A 23,694-nucleotide genomic window follows, 5' to 3' on the forward strand; every position below is an offset into this window, starting at 1 on the left:
GAGGAATGATAGCTTTTTTCAAGTATTTGGAGAGTTGCCATACTGAACAGAGATTAGACTTATTCTGGCCCCTGAGGACAGAAGATGGAACAGTAGGCCACTCTACTTCAGAAACCCTTTGGGGTGGTAATATCATAGACTCTATCATCACTTCAAATTATTGCATCTTCTTAATTCTGAACTCTGCATTTCCACTCTCATATTTTCCCCTTAACTTTCATTTCTTCTTTTGCCTAATTCCTCTTAAGCCTATTTTTTGTTCTAATGAGGACCTCTAAATACCTTTACCTCCATGTCCTCACACTGTCTGTCATCCTTGTTATGTCCTTACTTATTTATCTCCTTTCATAATCTCAGCCTTACATGTAATATGCTAGTTCAGCAATGCATCACCTAATATCTCAAACTCAACATGTCCAAAATGGAACTCATAAACATTCATATTTCTGCTTCCCTATTTCACTATTTATGTTGATATCCCCATTGTAGCCTTAGACAACCAAGGACTAGGCAACCTTCAAGTCATTCTTGGTACTTCCATGGGCTAATTATGAATTTGACCAGGGGTAGAGATAACAGCCAAAGTTAGAAAATAGAACAAATCTATCTAGCCCACAAGACTGCCATACAGAATCCCAAATTTTAAATTTGGAAGTCAGGGAACTCATCAATTATCTAGACCAATTCATATCCAAAATTAATCTCAAATATAACATACCCTAGAAATTATTCATCTCATTTCTGCTTTAAGACTCTCAAAGAAGAGAACTTGTCACCTTTCAAGGTAGCCCATTCCACTTTCAAACAGCTCTGAAAGGTAACATGTTTTTTTTTCCTTTCTAGGAAAACATAGGCTTCATATCAAACCTAAATTTGCTTTTGTGCAAAGCTAAATTTGCTTTTGTGCAATTTACACCCATTGTTCCAACTTCTGTCCTCTGGAGTCAAAATAAGTGTACTTTTTCTTCAGTGTAGCAACTCTTCAAATACTTGAAAAAACCTATCATTCTTCTCCTTGTCCTCTACTCAGAACAAAGTTTTGTCTTATCCAGGTTAAACATCCCTAGTTCTTTTAATTTACCTTCATACGACATGGATTACAGACTCTTCACCATCCTACTTGCCCCTTTATGGATATCTATATAGCTTCATGTAACTCATTTACCTTTTTAGAGCCTAAATTTGCTTTTAGTTTATAATTGAATTTATACTTAAATCATATGTGTTGTTTACCCCATTAAAATATAAGCTCCTTGAGAACAGGCACTGTATTGGTTTTCCATTTGTGTCTCTAACACTTTACATAGTAATATGTACATAATAAGAACTTAATAAAGGGTTTCTCATTCATTCATTCACTTTAGCATTAATATTTTACAATTCTAGAACTCTATTGAGCTAATTTGCCACAGATGTTAGGTACATAAGAACTGTAGACAGTATTTTTTATTCATGGCCCTAGGGCCTATTGGAGCTAATCACAGCTCCTTGAAAGACATCTGCAGAACAGACAAATAGAAAGCACAATGCTTTTGGGGGGAAGCCTAAATACAGAGAGTTGCTTCCACATGGTATCCACTGGCCTGATATCTGTGGATAACAGCTTCAACCAAATTAAACTGGCAGTAAAAATGCCTACAGTTTTTTTTTTACGTCATTGAATAAGGATCAAAAGAGTACTAATCAAATAACTATTGCTGGACCACTGAGATAAATGATGTCATCTGTATTTTTTATGCAGTGACTACATCATTTTAGGTATATGCTATAACCTTCAAACCTGTCAAGTCAAAATGATGAGACAAAGTCTGCTACTGAACAACATGACATGCAAGGTCAAATCAATGACTAGTCAACTGCATCCAGAGGATAGGTATCCTTGATTAAAGGAGCACTTTCATGCAATACACCTCCTTAAGAATTACAATAGGCTAGTCATAGCAATGAATGGCATGGCACCAGAGATCACTATAGACAATTGTGTGGACTCAGTGGAGTATGCTCTTCATTCCCATGATCATCTGGACATATAACCCACAGAAATGTTGGTATCTCCATGACTATACTCTAGCTCCTCTCCGTTTCTAAAGCAGAAATGAGAGGCAAGAGGTGCAGTATGTATGGTATACCTATTTATTTATAGCAAAAATTCTTTGGGGATACACCAGTGATTCCACACAGATTCCACACAGATTCTACCTCCCTGTAGGTACTTTGAGGCAGAACAAGCCATACCCCAATCTTTAATTTTCTCCCTCAAGAAATTAGGAGAGTCAAATAAAATATAGTCACAAAGGAAATCAACTCTCATATTCTTTGTGGAACAATACCCCCTATTCCAAAATGACTTACATGTTTCTTTCCCTTTTAACCCAACAAGATATGGAGAATTACTAGCATGAGGGTACACAAATAGTGTGGTGCAGCAAGAAAAGCTCACAAGTAGCAAATAATGCAATGTATAGAAAAAGTGCTTTATTCCCATGGTCATATATCCCCCACAAAACTGAGTTCAGTGAAGGAAATATTACCAATGGAAATTTCCATTTCCTTTGCTTATTAAGTTAGGTGTTTTTATTTTTGTACTTTATCAGTTCATTCTGAGTTAATATCAAGCATAATGCAGGGGGCAAAAAGCAGTTGATTCTATCACCTGGGATTTTCAATGTATATATCAAAATGTCTTATATTTGCTAAATTCCTTGTTATTTGGCCCAGAATGGATACAATTTGGCTGCACTGTAGCAGCAATAATTGTCTCTCATATATCCCCAATCAGGCTCCTTTTAATGACTAGTCAGAAGTGACAATGTAAAAATGTTCAGTGACTTTCCACTATATTTGGCAAATCTTGGACTGACTCCCATTGGTTTGCCCTTGAAGAAAGTGATCTTGAAGACACCTTGCTGCTGCAAGCTATGCTACCTGCTGCCTGTCCCCAGAAACCCTAGTGCCAGAGAGAGGTGCTGCATCCAGAAAGATGAAAGAAGTCTGCAGTGACCTTCAGCATTCCACTGTCTTTGCAAGAGGTAGAGCAATCTAACTGGTACCATAACTGTTTGATACATCTCCAAAGACAAGTAACTTTCCCACCCTCCGAAGTCACTACTAGGAATAGACCATATAATAGGAAGATCTGAAGAAATACTAGTAACTTGACAGATTAATTTGCCCCAAGATATCAGATTATTTTGTCCTTCTATCAGTCCTTTGTTTTTATTATTTTAAACAAATAAAATATTTAAATACTAAAAGATATAATACATTATTTTTATATCTTTATCCTTATCCTATAAACTGACAAGATTTCCCAGATCTCATAATATAGGTATTATCCAATGCCATTTTGGAAACCTAAATTGCATTCATAAAATATTAATTAATCAGTAAACATTTATTGAGTTAATCACCTTTTATATGCCAGACACTGTACAAAACATTAGGGATCCAAAAAGAGGCAAACAACAGTTCCTGTTCTCAGGGAGTTTATAATCTAATGGATCAGATGATCCAGTTTAAAGTCTAAGCCTGAATAAAGGATTGCAACCCACTACTAATTATCTAGTTCTTAATCAGCCTACTCATCAATGACTTTAGAGGATGAAACCCGTTTTCCCATATTCCTATAAAATCTGTAGTCTGTTACACAAAATTTAATTCATGTATTGTCCTCTGATAATTTCATATATTTCTTGCCTTTCCATCTAGAGCTAGTTTAGAAACTGGGAAGACAGGAATTCTCTCTACTTTTTTGATTGCTTATTTTAAATCTTTAATGTCTAACAGAAGGAATGTGTTAAAATATGTTTTAAAAGTTTACACTACTGCTCTACCATAGTACAATTAATGGCTCATGGGCCACTATCTCCATTCTGCCTGATTAACTTTTCAGAATCTCAGAATTTCAGAAATTCAAAATTTCAGAAACTGAATGTATCCAGTTTTACTTGTAGGACAGAGTTCCCAAGCCCAAAACTCAAAATATGCTTGTCTTCTTTACTATTTTTCTAATTCAGTACTGATATAAGAAGTTTGGGTAGTAAGATGAAAGAAGTCACATAGCACTGTAGTTTTAAAGGCTCAGTTTTGGCCAATGTATTCGGTGTATCCAGATATTCATGGATAGGGAAATATTAGTCTACTATTAGTAGAGTCTGGACTTTTTTTTTTTATTCTAGGGTTTGTTTGTTTGTTTGTTTGTTTGTTTGTTTTTGGTGTTCTGTGCTTTTTTTTAAAATCACAACTTAAGACAAGATAATACATATCCATTCATAGCAAAGCAAATCCAAGAAGCCAAAAACTGGAAGGATGATACCTCATAAATCACTTGGGCCCATTGATAGTACCAGAAAAAGCTCATACCCAAGAGAAAGGGGATTTTATTCATAAAGTTGGTAAAATTTAGGGGATATTACCACCGTACAGGATAACAACCAGATAATTTAGCAAATCATTTGCCAAGGGGAAACTTACCCCTCTCACATGTTCTCCCCCAATAGCCAGTGCCAGTGCAGTCACAGATGAAGCGGTTCCATCCATCCTTGCAAACAGCATTGTTTTTGCAGGGGTAGCTATCACACTGCTTTGTGCTAAGCCTGGAGCAAGAGGACTTGACCCCTGCAGCGTTCTGTACCTCTGCCAGCTGTCGGATGTTCTTGCTCCGGCCGTCAATGAACAGGTCTCGAATGCAGCCCACGTAGCCGTAATTCAACATGGCAGTCCAGAGCTCTGTAGGGAGGATGAGACTGGCGCGGTTCTCTGGCAGCCCACCCAGGTACATGTCCCCCTCCAAGTCCAAGATCTCACTCTCTCCACTGGCTGTGAATGGGGTACGCCTGCTGTTCACCGATATGGTACCTAAGACAAGGAAGGGAAACGGACATGAGTTAGTAGCTTGGAAGGCAGCTTGGCACATCAGACATTTAGGGAATTACACAAAAGGTACCAGTTAAGTGGGCCCTGGAGACCCAGTTTGTCAAAAAAGGAATAATGCACAAGGATGATAAGTAGGAAGTATACTCTTCATGAGACTAAACTTTTGGCAACTGGGACAGGATACATGGAGTGGGAGCTGGGGGAAATTTCAGTGACCTGGTAACAAGTATCTACATTAAGTAAGTGCTCATCAGTGGCTTCATACAAACCCATGATCCTACACACACATATGTCTGTTTCTCTCTCTCCTTTCTCTATGTCTGTCTATCTCTCTCCTTCCTTCCTTCTCTCCCTGTCTCTCTGTCTCTCTGTGAGTGTCTCTCTCTCTTTGTCTCTGTGTCTGTCTGTCTCTCTCTCGCTCACTCGCTCGCTCTCTCTCTTCCTATCTGCCTGTTTCTCTTTGTCTGTCTCTCTGTCACCCTATAAAAACTGAAGTTTTCCTCGTTTTCCTTCTGGTTGATTAATTCAGGAACCATTTAATATGTAATAAAATATCCATTATAATCAGTCTCTAGATTAAGGATTTCTTCTTATACAAGGCTTCTTCCTCTGAGAGTAAATATTATTAACATGGATGGGATTGAGTTGAAGAAACTGTCTAATAGTTCCCTTCTAACAGACATCAAAATATTCAAAGGATGTGGAAAATTTAAGAGCAAAGGTTTTTAGCTTTTTTGCTTGTCATGATAAACCCTTTAGGCAGTCTGGTATGGAATTATGGAACTCTTATCAGAATAATGTTTTTAAATGTATGATAAAAATCCATTAAATTGCAGAGAAATATTATATTGAAATATAGTCATCAAAATATTCTTTTAAAAAACCCAAATTCATAGTTCCCCTAAAATACTGTCCACAAATCCCTTAGATAATAGATTTCCAGATTCAAAATCTTCATTTTAGGGGAACTGAGTCTTTGATTTCTTAGGCAAGGAAATGAAATTTGAATTCCAGATCTTCCTAACTCTAAGGTGATTATCTATATATAGTTTGTTATCAATAATTCTTTTATTTTAACTAAAAATAAAGGCTGAACCATAGATCCATAGAATCTGACTGTTAAAACACATCCCCAATAATCAGTCAATAACAATTAATTAAGTGCTTACTATGTGCCAATCATTATGTTAAGTGGGAATGGGGTGGGTATGAGGATATAAGAAAATAGTCTATCTTGACCTGAAGAAGCTCATATTCTAAGGGGGGAAATAACATGAAAATAATTCTACGTAACAGATACACTCTCAATGGAAGATAATATCAAAGGGATTGATCCAGCAGTGTTACTACTGGGCTTATATCCCAAAGAGATCATAAAGAAGGGAAAGGGACCTGTATGTGCACGAATGTTTGTGGCAGCCCTGTTTGTAGTGGCTAGAAACTGGAAACTGAGTGGATGCCCATCAGTTGGAGAATGGCTGAATAAATTGTGGTATATGAATATTATGGAATATTATTGTTCTGTAAGAAATGACCAACAGGATGATTTCAGAAAGGCCTGGAGAGACTTACACGAACTGATACTGAGTGAAATGAGCAGGACCAGGAGATCATTATATACTTCAACAACAATACTATATGATGACCAGTTCTGATGAACCTGACCATCCTCAGCAATGAGATCAACCAAATCATTTCCAATGGAGCAGTAATAAACTGAACCAGCTACGCTCAGAGAAAGAACTCTGGGAGATGACTAAAAACCATTACATTGAATTCCCAATCCCTATATTTATGCCCACCTGCATTTTTGATTTCCTTCACAAGCTAATTGTACAATATTTCAGAGTCTGATTCTTTTTGTACAGCAAAATAACGGTTTGGTCATATATACTTATTGTGTATCTAATTTATATTTTAATATATTTAACATCTACTGGTCATCCTGCCATCTGGGGGAGGGGGTTGGGGGTAAGAGGTGAAAAATTGGAACAAGAGGTTTGGCAATTGTTAATGCTGTAAAGTTACCCATACATATAACCTATAAATAAAAGGCTATTAAATAAAAAAAAAGATAATATCAAAGGGAAAGTAAGAGTACTCTATGCAGTATTTCTGATGAGTATTAACTTAGACTTTTTTTTTTTTAAAGAAAATCTCTAATGAATGGGATTCCAGTACCTCCTGATGCTAGCTTTCTTAGGAAATTATTTTAGTTTTTATTGTTGTTGTTTTGTTGTTAGTAATGACAAAATACTTGTTACTTGAAAAATTCTATATCCTACTCTCTTTACTTTCTGCTGATGTTCCAAGTCCTATTCTTTATGTCCAAAGAGTATGATTCTGATCCCTCTTCCATATGGCAGCCCTTTATATCTTGAAGACAACTATTGTATCCCTTCTAAATCTTCTCTTCTTTTCTTTCAATGGGTTACCATATGGAGTGATCGACACGCTATTCACTGTCCTGATTGTCCTTCACTGAATACTCTCACGTTTTATCAATGCCCTCCCTAAAATGCATGCAGTTCTTAGAACTGAACACATAAAAGTATTCTAACTCAAGTAGAATATAATAGGACTATTGCTTCCCTGTTCTTAGACATTAAATATGTTTAATATAGCCTAAGATTATATTAGTTTTTATGATTGTCACAGAATATCATAGATTCATGTTGAAAATGCAGCTTATTAAAATATCCAGATTTTTTCAAAGGAACTGCTATCTAGCCACATTTTCCTTCATTTTATACTTGTGAATTAGATATTTTTAAACCAAATCTATCCTCATTAAATTTCATCTTATATTACCTAACCCAACATTCTAGTACATATATACATATTTACATATATACATATATATGCAAATATACATATATAACCTATATACATATATGTATATTTATAGTATCATATGCAAATATATGTATATTTATATGTATAAAAACATAACAAATATAACTACAACAACAAAAATGCAAGTATATCTTTTGGAGCCTGACTGGTGTGTGTGTGTGTGTGTGTGTGTCCATAAGTGATACAGTAAATAGACTGTATGTATGTATAAACATATATGTGTGTGTGTGTATAAGTGATACAGTAAACAGAGTGTTGAACCTAGAGCAAGGAAGATCTTCATTCAAATCTTACTTCAGACACTTACTAGCTATATGATTCAGGATTAATCACTTAAATGTTTCTCTGTCTTTTCTCCAACTATAAAATGGGAATAATAATAACATCTACTTCACTGGATTGCTATGAGAATCAAATGAGATAATATTTATAAAGCACTTATTACAGTGCCTGGTACATGTAAGTGATTAATAAATGCTTGTTCCAGTCTCTTTTTTCCTCTCAGTTTTCTGAAATCAGCAGACTTAATGAGTAGGCCATTTATGCCCTTATCTAAGTAAGCTTATATAAACAATACAAAGCAGACATCTAAGGCACTACACTAGAGACCTTTCTGAAAATTGACATTGTTTTTTTGGGTTCATTCACTCAAAACAATTCTAAAGCCAGCAAACTAAGTAGTTGTATGGCCACCATCTTTCCATCTTGTACCCAAGAATATAATGGAAGACTTTACAATATGTTTTGTCAAAATCTAGGAAAATTATATGTACAGCGTTCTCTTCCACTATTGTATTTAGTAAACCTTTCAGAAAAAGAAAGAAGGGTAAGCTGGCACTAATTTGCTTTCTGGCTGGATCTTTATGATCATTGTTTCCTATTCTTCTTTAAAAGTTTTATTGATGGCTTATTTTTCTCTTTACTAGAACACTCCCAATACATCCTTCCCTCAAGGGATCCTTCCCCCTAACAAACAAAATTTTAACAAAATTGACTGATTCAGTGAAAGCATTTAAAATATACTAAACATTCTGCACTCGTATTCTACCACTTTTCAGAGAAGAGGGATGTGTATTTTGACATCAGTTCTCTGGGACAAAGATTTAACCACTCATTTTCAAGATATTCGCTAATCATTCCTTTTATAATACATGCTAGGACTTTCCCTGATCCTAAGTCAAATTCACTAGCCTATCATTCACAGAGGTCTCTTTTGGTAGAAATGTAAGACATTTGTACTTGACCAAGCCTAAAAGATTCTTTTCATTCTCCATGATCTTGGAAAGATCACAGATTGCCTAGTGGCTTGGTGATCATATCACACTCTTTTACTGTCCTGGGATCTAATTTGTCTTAGCCTGGAGACCTAAATGCATTCAGGGTAGGCTGATGTTTTCTTACAATCTCCTGACTTATCATGGTTTTCAATTCCCTATTAGCCATTTTTAGTCCTGTCCTTTAAAGTCCAAAGATTATTCTTTTTGTCAGAGGAAACAGAATCAAAATCAGAGTTGAATAGTTCCTTTTTCTCTCCTTTTTCTGCAATCAACCTATCCATTGTGGGAGGTGGTTCTGTCACTGTGATCCTTTTCTTATCTTCAATATAGTTTCAGCAATTTTAGCTTTCCTGGTTGATGTAGCAAACTAAGTTACCCAAACATCAAAGGGTGTGTAGGGGGAAAGGGATTTATTTGTTTTTGATGTGCACGCTGATTATTACCAGCCACTCAGGACATTAGTCCATTGATTAAAAAATGCCTATGACATGACTCTCATGTGCAAAACATCATCTACTCAACATACAGAAAAACACAATTTCTTTAAGGCAGTGTTATATAGTGGGGGAAAAATACCTCTGAATAACTTGGCTTTAACCTTCCTTTCCAGTCTTCTTATACTTTTACATACTCCCCATGCTCTAATATAACTACACATTTCTATTTGGAGTTCCTCAAAGAGTCCACTCCAAGTGCCATCTTTGCATTAGCAGTCTACCTTGTATACAGTGCTTCTCTTCTTCGGCTCTGCCCTATCATTTAGCTGGCTTCCTTCAAAAATCACCTTAAAGCTCACTTCTAGCAGAAGCTTTTAGCTATTTTATATTACTTTCAAATTACTATAAATATGTATCCACAATATTCACATATGTATATAAAGAAATATATATGATACATAACTTCAAGATAAATCTATATCACAGATGCATATACATAATAGATATTTGAAGATATATACATAGATCTTATATATAATGATTTACATATATTTTTCTTATTTATATGGGCAGCTAGATGGCACAGTAGAAAAAAATGCCAAATTTAGAATCCAGAAGACTTATTTTCATGAGGTCAAATCTGCTATTAGACACTTCTTGGCTGTTTGACTCTAAGCAAAGAAATGGAAAATCATTCCAAACCCCTCTACCAAGAAAATCTCAAAAGGGCCATAGTCAGACATGACTGAAAAATAACTGAATGCATCTTTTGTATATGCATATGTGTGTATCTATATATTATATATACAAAAGAGTATATATGTGTATCTCTTCAAATACCTAGTTAATTACTTGTTGTCTCTCCCATTTAAATTTGAGCTCCTTGAAGACAAGAACTTTTTATAATTCTGAGCACAGAGCTTGGCACATAGTAAGATCAATAAATGCTTATGTACTAATAGACTTATTGGCGCCAGCAAGCACAAGTCAGAAAACTAGTTTCCAATTGAGGTACAAATCTTGCCACAGTTTCCAGGCCCCCTGAACTTCAGAATCAGGCCCCAGAATCACAGAAGGTCAGTTGGATATGGCCTACGAGGTCCAAGCCACACCCAAACAGAAATTCCTTTATTTATAATAATTCTATCAAGGAAACATTTTACCTTTACATAAAGGTTTTCAGTTATAGAGTAATTCCCTGTTCCTAGAGTCAATTAATTCTATTTTTTAGAGATTTGTATTCTAATTGTTAATTTTTTTTTAAATTTGAGCCCTAATCTGCCACATATAATATCATTTTTATCTCCTGGACAGCTCCCATTTCCTTTCTTATATGCCTTTCTCGGTTTGGACATACCAGTGACCCAAAACAGAAGCAGTTATAAGACACATAAAAGTATAAATTAAAAAGTGGGGAGATAGAAGGCATTGCAAAATGAGGCAACACCTCATCTCCCCTAAAAAGTCTAATTTGATTATGGCCCTGGACTAGATGCCTTCCAAGAACTCTTCTAGTTCTAAACTATGTAAAATTCCATAATTCTTAAGGAACTTATAAGATATGCAATGGATTAGGATAGATTAAGCAAAACATTTGTTCATATATTGAACATTTATAAATTTTACAATGATGGAGACCATGTTTCATGTGTTATTACATCTCATAGAGGATCTAATATGAACTAATTGTGTTTTGGACTCAAAGCTCTCTAAGTCTCCCAAGCTCAGTGAAGAATTAAGAACAAGCTTGCAAATTGGTCATGGAATCTATGGAGAACACATGGAAGTATCATGGCACAGTGGAAAAACTGTTATATTTGCAATCAAAAGACCTAGTTTCTACCACTGGCTATATAAGAAACTTTGTACAAGTCATTTAAGTTGAGCTTCAATTTCTTCATATGTAAAGTGAAGAGGTTGAAGTTCTTTTGGCTCTAGATCAATGATCTTATATTCTTAAATTGTGGGATAAAGGGAAAAAAGAAAAAGGAAGAGCATAATCAGCGATAATGGTAGTAGCATAGGGGCAGCAATAAAGCAATAGTATGACTGCCATACCTCTGGCAAACCTAAATGTTTAATTGTTAAATAACTAGCACTATAAATATCACTATGAAATGTATCACTATTCCATGTATTTGACAATTGTCAAATCCTGCCTTCTATATACATATCAAAGCAAAGTACAACCCATTGACCCTAATATGGAAAGTCTAGAATAGTAGGTCTATCCTTGGGATCCCTCAATAAATACTCTGATGAATTTCTTGTATTGCACTGTGGGGTTTTGTTTCATGATAGGTGTAAATACGCTCATTAGAAGCTTAGGACATGTATGTGTGTGTATGTGTACATGCATGTGCACACTTAATTCAGCATTTACTTCTCACACACATTTATTCATTATGAGAAATCTCTCTAAATCACTACTGCATTCTTTTAAACATCCAAATAGTACAAATGATAGTAGAAATCTTTAACATTGTCTTCTGTCTTAGCTATGGTCTTTCCTTTGCCCTTAACATTTCCACAGAGGAAGAGTTCTTAAACTGGGATCTATGACTTTTTAAAATATTTTAATAAAACCTTTCATTATAAGTAGTTTCCTTTGTAATTCTATGTATTTTATTTTGTACATTTAAATCAGTATTTTGAGAACATGCCCATTAATGTTACCACATTACAAAAGATGATCACCACAAATACACACAAAAAGATTAAGAACACTTGCCATAGGAGCCATTTCCCAACTAGCTAAAAGTTATACTTTGTACTATATAAACATAGCACTATAGAAACATTATTTAATTTATTGGGATCCCTAAGCAGTTCCTGACAAATTTTATTTTTAATTTATGAACTGGTCAATATCTGGGATTGATTAGCAAGGTTCTCTAGATGTGTATATATTGTCTTAAGATTTAAAAAAAAATTTCAAACTAGGACATAAACTGAGGCATGGCTCCTAAATTATTCCTTGGGCATCTAAATCAATTCATTCTAAAGATTTACTGAAGAAAAAAAGATTCCATATGAGGGAAAGAGTGATGGAGAAAGTTCAAGATATGGAACTACAGATACCTATCTTTTATTTTTTAAAGATTGTAAACACTAATAAAGAACAGGAGAGGCAATATTAAACCTGGAGGGAAGACTTTGACACTTGCTAACTGTTTATAATATAGGTAAATTATTTAATCTCCCTGATCCTTTTGCAATTTTCTTAGACTTGTCTACTTAAAGACAGGTTGTTATCTAATTATTTTGGTACATGAAGGTCCCAGAGCAGAGAAATAATGGAATCTTAACATATTAGAGATCAGCATTAAATACTATCTAATCTCCAAAAGAAAGAAAACATAATTGCAAATTTCACAAATTGTGGTTCTGATTACTCTTATTTATTTTCTTAAGGCAAGTCATTTATTTGTTTAAATGAAGTTTCATGCTTTGATTGCACATAAAAATATCGGTTGAATCTTATTCCCTTGTGTGAAATGCAAATCAAATTTGTGAATGCTTTCTAAAATAAAAACATGCTTTTCATTAATCAGTGACCACTAAGATGTAAACAAAGTAGAGTCTCTTATTCAAAACAAGTAATTACCTTTGGGCATAAAGTTATAAGGAGAAATAAAATTAATGGTTTTATATTTGTTCTATCCTTATATGTGACAAAGATTGTGTAAGACCCCAAGCTGACATGCCACAAAAGACATTAATCATGAAAAAAAAAAAAGCTCTCCAGCAATATAACAGATAATATCTAAAAGCCCTTCCAGGTCTGAATCTATGTTTCTATGACATCTGGGACTGTAGATACCAAAATACCTTCTTCATATAAGAGTGTTTTCCTCTTTATTGCTTCTGTCTTTGACACTCCTATATTTTATCTTTTCTATGGGAAAAAGAGGAGGTTCGAACCTTCAAATAAATTAAAACTTTTGTTGTTGATTTTTTTCCCTCAAAGCATAAAAACCAAACTGTTCATTCTTGTTCAGCAAAGAACATTTAATTTGAAGTCTCTTATCTCCAATCAAGTTTCAGGCAATCAATAAACCTTCCTACTGAGCACCAAATAGTCCAGCGCTGCAATCTGCTGCCTGAATGTCCTCTGTGCATAAGCCATCCAACTTCTCCTATGGGCAACAATGCTCGCTGTTGCTGCCATAAAGCTGCCCCATCAAAACACAGTCATCCTAAACAGTATAGCTAGGGATCCCATTGGGTGGAGTACTACTTCCTCTCACCACACCAAATACATAAGGCTGCACATAGAATGAAAATGACCACAGTGTTTTGCACATAGGGGATAATTAGTATATGTTTGTTGATTTGAATGGAATGAATAAATTCTCACCAGAGGAGTTTATTCTTACAAGCCACTATAATTTTAGCATTAAGAGACCATTAAGGTTTGGGCTAGCTAGAAAGCAGCAGATATGCATAAAAAAGGCAAGAATGTGGAAGTTCATTCAGTTTCTGTTCTGTTTTCTACCCTCATTTGCATGCTAATCAAAGAAGATCATGGGAAATAACTTAATGCCCCAGCCTCCATACCTTTCATGCTTGTGTGTGTGTGTGTGTGTGTGTGTGTGTGTGTGTGTGTATGGGGGAGGAGGGCTCCCTAAACAGAATTCCCAGAATAAATTTTGGAGATACAAGCTCATAATCAAGGATTAAATGGAATAACAAGGAATTTTCTAACCCCAAATCAGCAGCTACAAAGGATTAAAGACATTAAATCAGCATCAGAGAAAGAACAGTTATAAAGAACAGGTGATTATAGCCCAGTAAATCATTTTAGCTTTGTTGGATATTTCCTGTCTGGACAAATTGGTTCCCAGCCTCAGTTATGCAATAAAAGAGTGACAGCTGGCCCTTGTAAGAGAAAGGTTTCCTAGCCACTGCACACCAGCAGAGAGCAGGTAGATGGCCTTGAAGAAGTTGGTACCAAAGGAGAATTTAATGATTCAATACATTCCCAATAAAGGAAGATTCTCAGAACAATGGAGAAATTATGCCCATTTTTGTGTGGAATGTGAACATTCAACCAGGCCGGGTGCATCCCCAAATGCATTTCCTCCACAATTGTCCCTCAACCACACAGATCCCTGGACTGTAACCCTGCAGGCATATTTTCTATATGTATGATTTGCATGCACATAAACTAGTTAGGGATATTCTCTGAGTGTTTATCTTTGCAGATAGTAAAATAACCTATAGTAAAGTATACCTCATGTGTACATAGAAAGTTACTTTATTGTAACTTTCTAATTATACAATTTGATTGTCATGTTTTTATATGTTTCTATAGGCTTGTGTGCTAATGCTCTGAATAGGCACTGACACTGACTCAATGAGTTCCTTCAACCTAGGGAAGTTTGTTTTGTTTTATTTTATTTTATTTTTCTAGATGCTTGTGTGTAAAGTGGGATTCCAAGTACAATATTAATGACCCTAAAAGAGACTTCTTCCTGCTTCTATAATGCCAGAATGAGAAATTAGGTCAAATAAGTAAGAGATTAATATGATATCTATTCTGGGGAAATAGTTAGTTTATAATGGCCCAGAAGAAGCCAGAATAAGACTGATCAGGTGTTCAGAAGACCCAGATTCTATATTATGCTTTTTCCCCCCTTTCTTTGTTATTGTTCCAGAGTGGCTATGTATTGCCCCAGGCAGACTTGTTTGATCTGGGGCTGTAGAAACAAGCAAAGCCATTTAAACTAAATGTAAAAGGTTATGAGAAGGAAGGGAGAGTTAGTGAGGTCTGAGCAAAGAGTGAAATATAGGCTTTCAATCTAAAGCAAGGGTTTAAACTGAACATGACCAGGAAAAATCAATTTGCTTTTCCCTTTCCTGTCATAATTTTCTCAACAACATGACTTCTGCCAATTATTGAAGGATATATCTTTGCATAAACTACTGCACTGTGAAGTCACTCTACAGCATAGTCACAACTGGTTTTCATAGCAATACGAAGGGGGGAAAAATCAACATAAATATCACAACAGGCTGTTAGCAGTGGAAAATGTACATATAATATTTTAAAATTTATTCTCAGCTTGTGGACTATTAGGAACATGGCTAAGATTGGAGAATGTAATGTGTGACAGAAAGGAGACTCCCTCAAACTAAAAGGAGAGAAGGTTCAGAAATAAACACCTAAAATGACACTCAAAGAGAACATGAAAGACCAGTTACGTACACAAAGAATTGGGGAATAAGTAACCAAGAGGATGTAGATAAGAATGAACATTTACACTTTGCTCTGAATCTCATGCCTTTAGTTTCTCCTACCTGATCTGCCATCTCGCTGAATGTCCACATGGTACCATTCTCCATCATTTGCTTTCTTCTGGGTAGCTTTCACTTTGATGGTGCCAGAACCCATATCAAGGAGCAGGTAGAGGTTCCCATCTAGCAATTCGACAGCAAAGAAATCTACTTTGGTGTTCTTCTGACTACGAGAGTCCTTTCTCTCCTGAGGCTTGCCATGAGTGAACAGGATGAGACCATTGGGTTCTGTTGTACGGAAGTCAAAGGAGATTGAGCCCATCCTCTTGGTATTCCACTTGGGGAGGCTGATGTAAGCCTCCGGGGTCTCAAAGTTGATGGGGTCCAGCGTGGCCACATTTTCACATTTAAACACCACTTCACCATATATTTTCATTTTGGTGTCACCGATTCTGGCCAGGCGAGACAGCTCCAGACGGATGTCATTATTCTTATAAACAACCTGTCAGAGATCAAACCGAAATGCCCCATGAATCACTTCTGCAAACAATAGCTCTCTGTTGCTACTTAGGCTTCAGAGAGAAACATCTAGGACAAGGCTTTAGGGCACTACAGTGAAATGATATTACACAGGGACATAAAGAGAGTCTTAGGGAACCTCGGAAAGCACTTTGAGCCTTGAATCAATTTTCTGAGTCTATATCTTTCACTCTCCCTTCTGGCCAATTCCTTACACTCCTACAAAGGATCAGAATGTAATACAAAAGACAAGGATCATGTGTAATTGGGATGCTTTACTTTTTGACTTTAATAACATATAGCAACATTAGATTTGGGGCTACATGGTACAGTGGATTGAGTGCCAGGTCTGGAATCAGGAAGACCTGAGTTCAAATCCACCTCAAATATTTACTAGCCTTATGACTCTCTGGCAAATCACTCAACTTCTATTTGCTTCAGTTTCTTCATCTGTAAAACAGGGATAAAAATAGCTTCCAGAGTTGTTGTAAAGATCAAATGAAATAATTGTAAAGTGTTTAGCAATGTCTGGCACATAGAAATATCTATTATTAGTAGTAGTAATAATAATATTGTCATTGTTATATTCAGTATTATATATCAGAAGAGTCATTGGAGCTTTTTGCCCCAGTGTGGATAGAAATGGGAAGAGTGCTTCCTCATAGTTGTGATCCTATGACCTGGAAAGTGCAAGGGAAAAACTCTCCTTGACAGAAAGTCCTAGTGCTTGAATAATTGGACTTGGTATAGAAAAAGACAAGGGACAGTCCTCTCAGGAAAAATGCTTCTCCTTCAGACCAGATCTAGCTCTGACAATTAAGGACAGCATCCCAGAAAAGTGATGGACTGAGAAGCAGACCTCAAGCGTACCTGCTACCCAAGGCACTTCAGGGGTATCACATTCCATGGGAGAGAGGAACAATCTACTCTAGATTGGGAATTAGGTTTCCCTGCTACACTTAACTTGAGTTGAGAGATAACACATATTGGAATCTCTGGGAAAAGCAGTCACTTAGACTCATATCCCACCCAAATCAACCAAATAATGGTGAATTAATAGTAAATAGAGTGCTGGATTTGAAGTGAGGAAGACCAGGAAATCTCCTTGGATACTTACCAGCATATGTCAATGAACAAGTCCTTTGATTTCCCTGTGCCTTAATTTTTTCATCTATAACTTGAAGCTTTTGGATTATATTGCCTCTAAGATTTCTTCTAGCTCTCAATCTGTGATCTTATGATCTTTTGGAGTGGGTTTGACCCAATTCCAAGAGCCAGAATGCCTCTGGTTATATATTTATTGTACTATATGTACCTACAGCTTAAAAGTGGATTATCTAGGTGGGCAAGGGGATAGATTTAGCTTGGAGTCAGGAAGACTCATCTTCCTGCACTCAAAGACCTGATTTCAAGTCCTTTTACCCTGTTTACTTTAGTTTCCTCATCTATAAAATGAAGTGGAGAAGAAAATGGCAAACTATTTCAGAATTTTTTCTAAGAAAACCCCAAAAGAAGTCCATGAGGAATCTGACATGACTGACAAATGACTAAACAATAGCTTAAAACATATTTCTCAAAAAAAATTGCTACCTCCAGTGAAAACCTGATGTAACTATAAAAGTTTCCTTTTATTCCTAATCCCCTACAGCAGCAGCATTCAGAGGTTTTTCTGTATATACCATTTCCTAGAACAACCATTCTGACACAATACCCTTGGGTATAATGTGCATCATTCAAGACTATATTCTTTTTTTACTTAGTATTTTATTTTTCTCCAGTTATATATAAAAACATTTTTACCATCTGTTTTTAAAACTGCAAGTTCCAAATCCTCTTCCTTTCTCTCCCTCCCCTTTTCCCTCATTGAAAAAGCAAGCAATTAATTATAGATTATACATGTAGAATCATGACTATATTCCTCTATCCCTTGCCCTAACTCATCCTAATTTAGATATAGTTATATGTTTATCTTTGATAAGTAGAACTTTGAGGAGGGAGACAGAGCCCATGTTTTTTTCAATCAATCTCTAACTTCAAACTGTTGGATCATCAACTCTCTCTAGGATGTAGGCAAACAAAGCAGATTTACTCTTGTTAAATCTTCTAAAATAACAGCATGGGAATGTTTACATTGGTGAAGTCCACCTTACTCTGTTTCCATGAGCTTTCAAAGCCCTGACATTATCAATGAATTCAAATTTTTGATAAATTTAATTTTCAATACCTATGAGTTTCACATATAGCATTAAATATAAATCAAAATCACCCATTAAAAAGGTCCCAGACCCTGTTTTTAGTGGCTAGAAACTGGAAAATGAATGGATGCCCATCAATTGGAGAATGGTTGGGTAAATTGTGGTATATGAATGTTATGGAATATTATTGTTCTGTAAGAAATGACCAGCAGGATGAATACAGAGAGGCTTGGAGAGAATTACATGAACTGATGCTAAGTGAAATGAGCAGAACCAAGAGATCATTATATACGTCAACAACGATACTGTATGAAGATGTAATCTGATGGAAGTGGATTTCTTTGACAAAGAGACCTAATTCAGTTTCAATTGATCAATGATGGACAGAAGCAGCTACACCCAAAGAAAAAAACACTGGGAAATGAATGTAAACTGTTTGCATTTTTGTTTTTCTTCCCGGGTTATTTTTACCTTCTGAATCCAATTCTCCCTGTGCAACAAGAAAACTGTTTGGATCTGCACACATACATTGTATCTAGGATATACTAGGACATATTCAACATATATAGGACTGCTTGCCATCTAGGGGAGGGGATGGAGGGTGGGAGGGAAAAAACGGAACAGAAGTGAGTGCAAGGGATAATGTTGTAAAAAAATTACCCTGGCATGGGTTCTGTCAATAAAAAGTTACTATAAAAAAAAAGGTCCCAGAATCTTCACATTCTAAAGTTTTTCTAGGTTAATCATATGTAAAGAGTACATATTGTAGGATCTCACTACAATTGTACCAGTAATACAACATGAAAAAAATAGAAATGAGTCATTACTCCAATTTCTGTCCTTTTCATCCTCCTACTCTGCAATGTTATTTTTTGGGAATAATAAAATCTGACAAAATAATAAAAATAGCAAACGTTTATTATCTTCCCTATCTTCTTTTTAAATGGCTACTATTATACCAAAAGATTGAGAGTAGTTAGGTGGCACAGTGAACAGAAAGAAGTCTGAGCCTGGAATCAGGAAGGCCTGTGTTTAAACCTGATCTCAGATACTTACTAGTTGTGTAACCCTGGCAAGTCACTTAATCCTGTCTGCCTCAATTTCCTCATCTATTAAATGAGCTAGAGAAGGAAATGGCAAACCACTCCCATATCTCTGACAAGAAAACTCCAAATGGAATCAAAAAGTGTTAGAAACAACTGAAATAAGTGAACAATAAAATATCAAATATATAATTGTTAAAAGTTAATGAGTAATAAATAAAAGTGTTAGTGGTCTTGGCCATAGTTAATTAAGAACTAGACTTGAAGTCAGGAAGAAGTGGGGCAAGTTCTATTGCTGACACATATTGATTTAAGGACCCTGCACAAGTAAATCACTTAATCTGGATATTCTAAGATGCTTTCTAAAACTCCAAATGGAAGAGCAAGTGCTGACTTGTACTGGTTGAGATAGTATCCTCCCTGAAAGTTCTCTGCATAAATGGAATCACAGGTTTGATACAAATGATCATGAGTTATGAAGAAGGAAGATTACTTTTTCTATCCCATCTTGCAAAGGCAGAATGCCTTTGAGGCCCTGTCATAGGATTAGAAAGCTGAAAGAAGCCAGAGAGATCATCTAGCTTAATTCCCATCATTTTGTTGATGAGGAAAATGAGATGAAAAAGGTAAGTCATCTGCCCAAAGTTAGGGAACTTTGAGAAGACCCCCAGGAATAAATCAAATGGGAATTTGGGCCCTCTGGCAGACAACAAATAAGAAGGGGAGTGATTTCAGTAGCAACTAAGTGCTGAACCAGAAGCATGACTTAATATAGCCAGGGGAAAAGGGTATTTACTTTGGACTGGGAGTAGAAAAGATTAGAAATGTAGAACCCAAATCTCTTAAAGAGTTAGACCTCATTACTTAGACCAACAAAAGACTAGACTTAGATACCTGGGCCTCTAAGTATATGCAGACAGGAAGTCATGAAATAAGTCTAGTTTCTACATGTGAAGTCTAGTTTCTTTCATGATCTTTGGTCCTACCCAATCATTGTCCATCAGATATATCAAATTGAATACAACTATCTCAAATGCAACATGTCCAAAACAGAATTCATATGATTTTTGCTTCCCTACCACAACCAAAAAAACCTCCCAAAACAAACAAACTATCCTTCTGAACTTGTCTAAAACATCGAGGGCAAAAGAGTTCCTTGTTCCAGTCATCCAAATTCACAAACTACTATTCTTGACTCCTTATTTGAAATGACCCCATACATTCAATAAATTGACAGATCACATAATTTCTATCATCATAATATTTCTAATCAAAGTACCCTTCTTTTCATTTACACAGCTACCATCCTACCTCAGCACCTCATTCTCCCTTTCCTGGACTACTATAATAACATTCTATTGACTTTTCTACTTCAAAAATCTCCTTAAAACTCAAGTCTGATCCTTTCAATCTCCCCACTACACATACAACATACCACACACACTCAATAACTTCCACTGGATGTTTATTACCTTTAGAATCAAAAATAATAAACTCTTTGGTTTGGCACTAAAATGCTTCATATCTTATACTTCCTCTCAAAACTATATTGAATATTTTGTACAATATGATTATACTTATATAAATATACATACTCTCCCTCAATAGGTTGCAATCATCTTAAGTATAGGGACCATTTCATTTTTTGTCTTTATTCTACCACTACTAATCAAAGTGTCTGGCACATAGCAAGTACTTAATAAGTATTTGATGATTGATTGATTGATGGAAAAAGTGCAGGTCTAATCATGACACTCTCTACTTAATGGGCTCTGGTGATTCCCTATCATTTTGTAAGATCAAATATAAATATTTTATTTGGTATTCAAAGTCTTCCAAAACCTTTCCTTATACACACAGACAGACACAGATATATACAGACACACACACTCATATACACACACAATTTTCCAGTTTTGTTATATATATATTTTACAATATCCCCACCTTCACATACTGTTCAATCTAATATACTAACCTCTTACTACATCTCCAGAATCCAGACATTTTATCAGCTGTTTTTAATGCCTGAAATGTTTTTCATCTTCATCTCCACCAGCCAGTTACCTTTAGGTCCTAGCTAAAATCTTGTTTTCTAAAACCCTTTACTCTCTTCTCCTCATTATAGTGCCTTCCCTTTATTAATCATTTCCAATTTCTTCTGTATATAGCTTGTTTTCACATAGTCATTTGCAAGTTGGTTCTCCCCTTATATTGAGAGCTTTTTGAGAACAAGCACTGTCTTTTATCTATCTTTGCTTCCTTAGTGCTTAATCCTGTGACTGTTGCTAAATAAATGTTTATTGAGTGAATTCTGTACCTCTCAGTTCAGTTTGTCTTCTATATTATCTTGGACTGATTACTAGACTGTGGTAATCTAAATCTGTAGTAATGCTGATCTTTCTCCTTTCAGTTCTCTCTTAACTCTTGGGTAACTCCCTTAACATATTTTGGCATTTTAGTAGAAATGCTCTTATTTTCTAACACATTTAATTATTCCCACAACAACTAGATTATAATTACTGTAACAGTAAAAATCATACCATATACTTCTTTTGCATCATCCACTTCCAAACACACTCTCTGGTTCTTTCAATCTTCTTGTCCCTTATCCCTTTATCTCATACCAATACTTTACTTTGAGCCCTTTCACTCCTCTTTAGTTTTCCAGTCTACGAATCTTCTTCATGGCTTCATAAATAATAATACCCTCTCCTTGCTCTCTTAATCCTCCATTGCTACCACTTTGCTAACCTTCAGTTCTTGGTAACTTTTAGCATCTGTATCCTCTGCTCCTACTTCTCATTCATCAAATGTTCTATAGAAAATAACATCTTTCTGACTGATGCAAGTTCCAATGATCTTGTGATGAAAAGAGTCACCTACACCCAGGACTGTGGGAACTGAGTGTGGATCACAACACAGCATTATCACTCTTTTTGCTGTTGTTTGCTTGCATTTTATTTTCTTACTCATTTACTTTCTTTTTAATCTGATTTTTCTTTTGCAGATAGAGAATTATAGAAACATGTTTATTCATATTGGATTTAACATGCATTTTAACATGTTTAACATATACTGGATTGCCTGCCATCTAAGGGAAGCAGTGGGGGGAAGGAGGAGAAAATCTGAAACACAAGGCACAATGTTGTTAAGGTATCTGTGAATGTTTTAAAAATTAAAAAAAAAAGAAAAAACATCTTTCTGATTGAATATTCAACAGATTTGAGTTACCTAATCTTCAATGGACCCTAACTCTTACACAGCAATCCTTTGGATTCATATCCCATTGACTTTGTCACACAGTCCACAATAACTCTGCTTTCTCACTTAACTCTGCTTTCTCACACTCTCAGCAGATGATTTTACCTTGAGAAGAGCAAGATCACTTAATGCAAATTCCTTAATTCCTCAGGTCTGTATCATTAAATTTCTTTACTCATCTTCTTTTCTTCAGTTGCATAAAGTGTTTCTTCTTATTAACTAAGTTAATCCTTTCTCCTCTGAAGATGATCTCATTCCCTTCTATCTCCGAGACCTCACAACAGAAATCTCTGTCCTCCTGCTTCTGTCTCTTTCTATATCGTTCTTTCTTTTTCCCTTTGCATATGTCTTTGTGTCTGCCGGCCTGTTCATCTCTGTCTCCCTGTGTGTGTGTGTGTGAATCTCTCCCTTTGCCTTTTTTTCTCAAATTATTTCTCTTTTACTCTTTACTTGTCCCTGTATTTCTCTGGGTGTATCTGTCTGACCCTCTGTATTTGTTTCTCTGTTCCTCTTCATGTCTCTGTCTCCCTCTGTCTCTCTATGTTTTTCTATGTGTCTCTCTCTTTACTCCTCTCTCTCCCCTTCCTTTTTATTGATTTCTTCTCTGTCTACAAATACATAAATAAACATTTTGTTATCCTGCTACCTCCTCAAACTATTACTTTATCTTTTTTCCCCTTCACTATAAGATATTAAGTCAAGCAACCAAGAAGCATTTTTTAAAAGCTTACTATGTGTCAGGTATGGTAACATAAAAGAGGATTTAAAAAGAGGAGGAGGAGGAAGAGGAAGAAAAGAAGGAGGAAGAGAAGGAGGAAGAGGAGGAGAAGGAGGGAAAGGAGGGAGAGGAGGAAGAGGGGAAGGGAGGAAGGGACAGGGGGCAGGAAGGGAAGGGAAGAAGGGAAGGAGGGAGGGAGGAAGGGAGGGAAGGAAGGAAAGAGAAAGAGAGAGAGAGAGAGAGAGAGAAAGAGAGAGAGAGAGAGAGAGG

At 35.8% G+C, this 23,694-nt stretch overlaps 1 protein-coding gene across 1 annotated transcript in view; it reads right to left on the reverse strand.

Moving 5' to 3' along the window:
• Positions 1-23,694, reverse strand: part of NRXN3 (neurexin 3) — a 2,051,432-nt gene that overhangs the window by 1,355,754 nt on the left and 671,984 nt on the right. The window contains exons 7-8 of the mRNA XM_031949344.1: positions 15,749-16,187; positions 4,474-4,857 (exon numbers count right to left, since the gene is read on the reverse strand). Coding sequence (XP_031805204.1) covers positions 4,474-4,857; positions 15,749-16,187 — 823 coding nt within the window. The remainder of the gene's footprint in view (positions 1-4,473; positions 4,858-15,748; positions 16,188-23,694) is intronic.

Source organism: Sarcophilus harrisii, chromosome 2, assembly GCF_902635505.1.
Source record: "Sarcophilus harrisii chromosome 2, mSarHar1.11, whole genome shotgun sequence".
Lineage (NCBI taxonomy): Eukaryota > Metazoa > Chordata > Mammalia > Dasyuromorphia > Dasyuridae > Sarcophilus > Sarcophilus harrisii.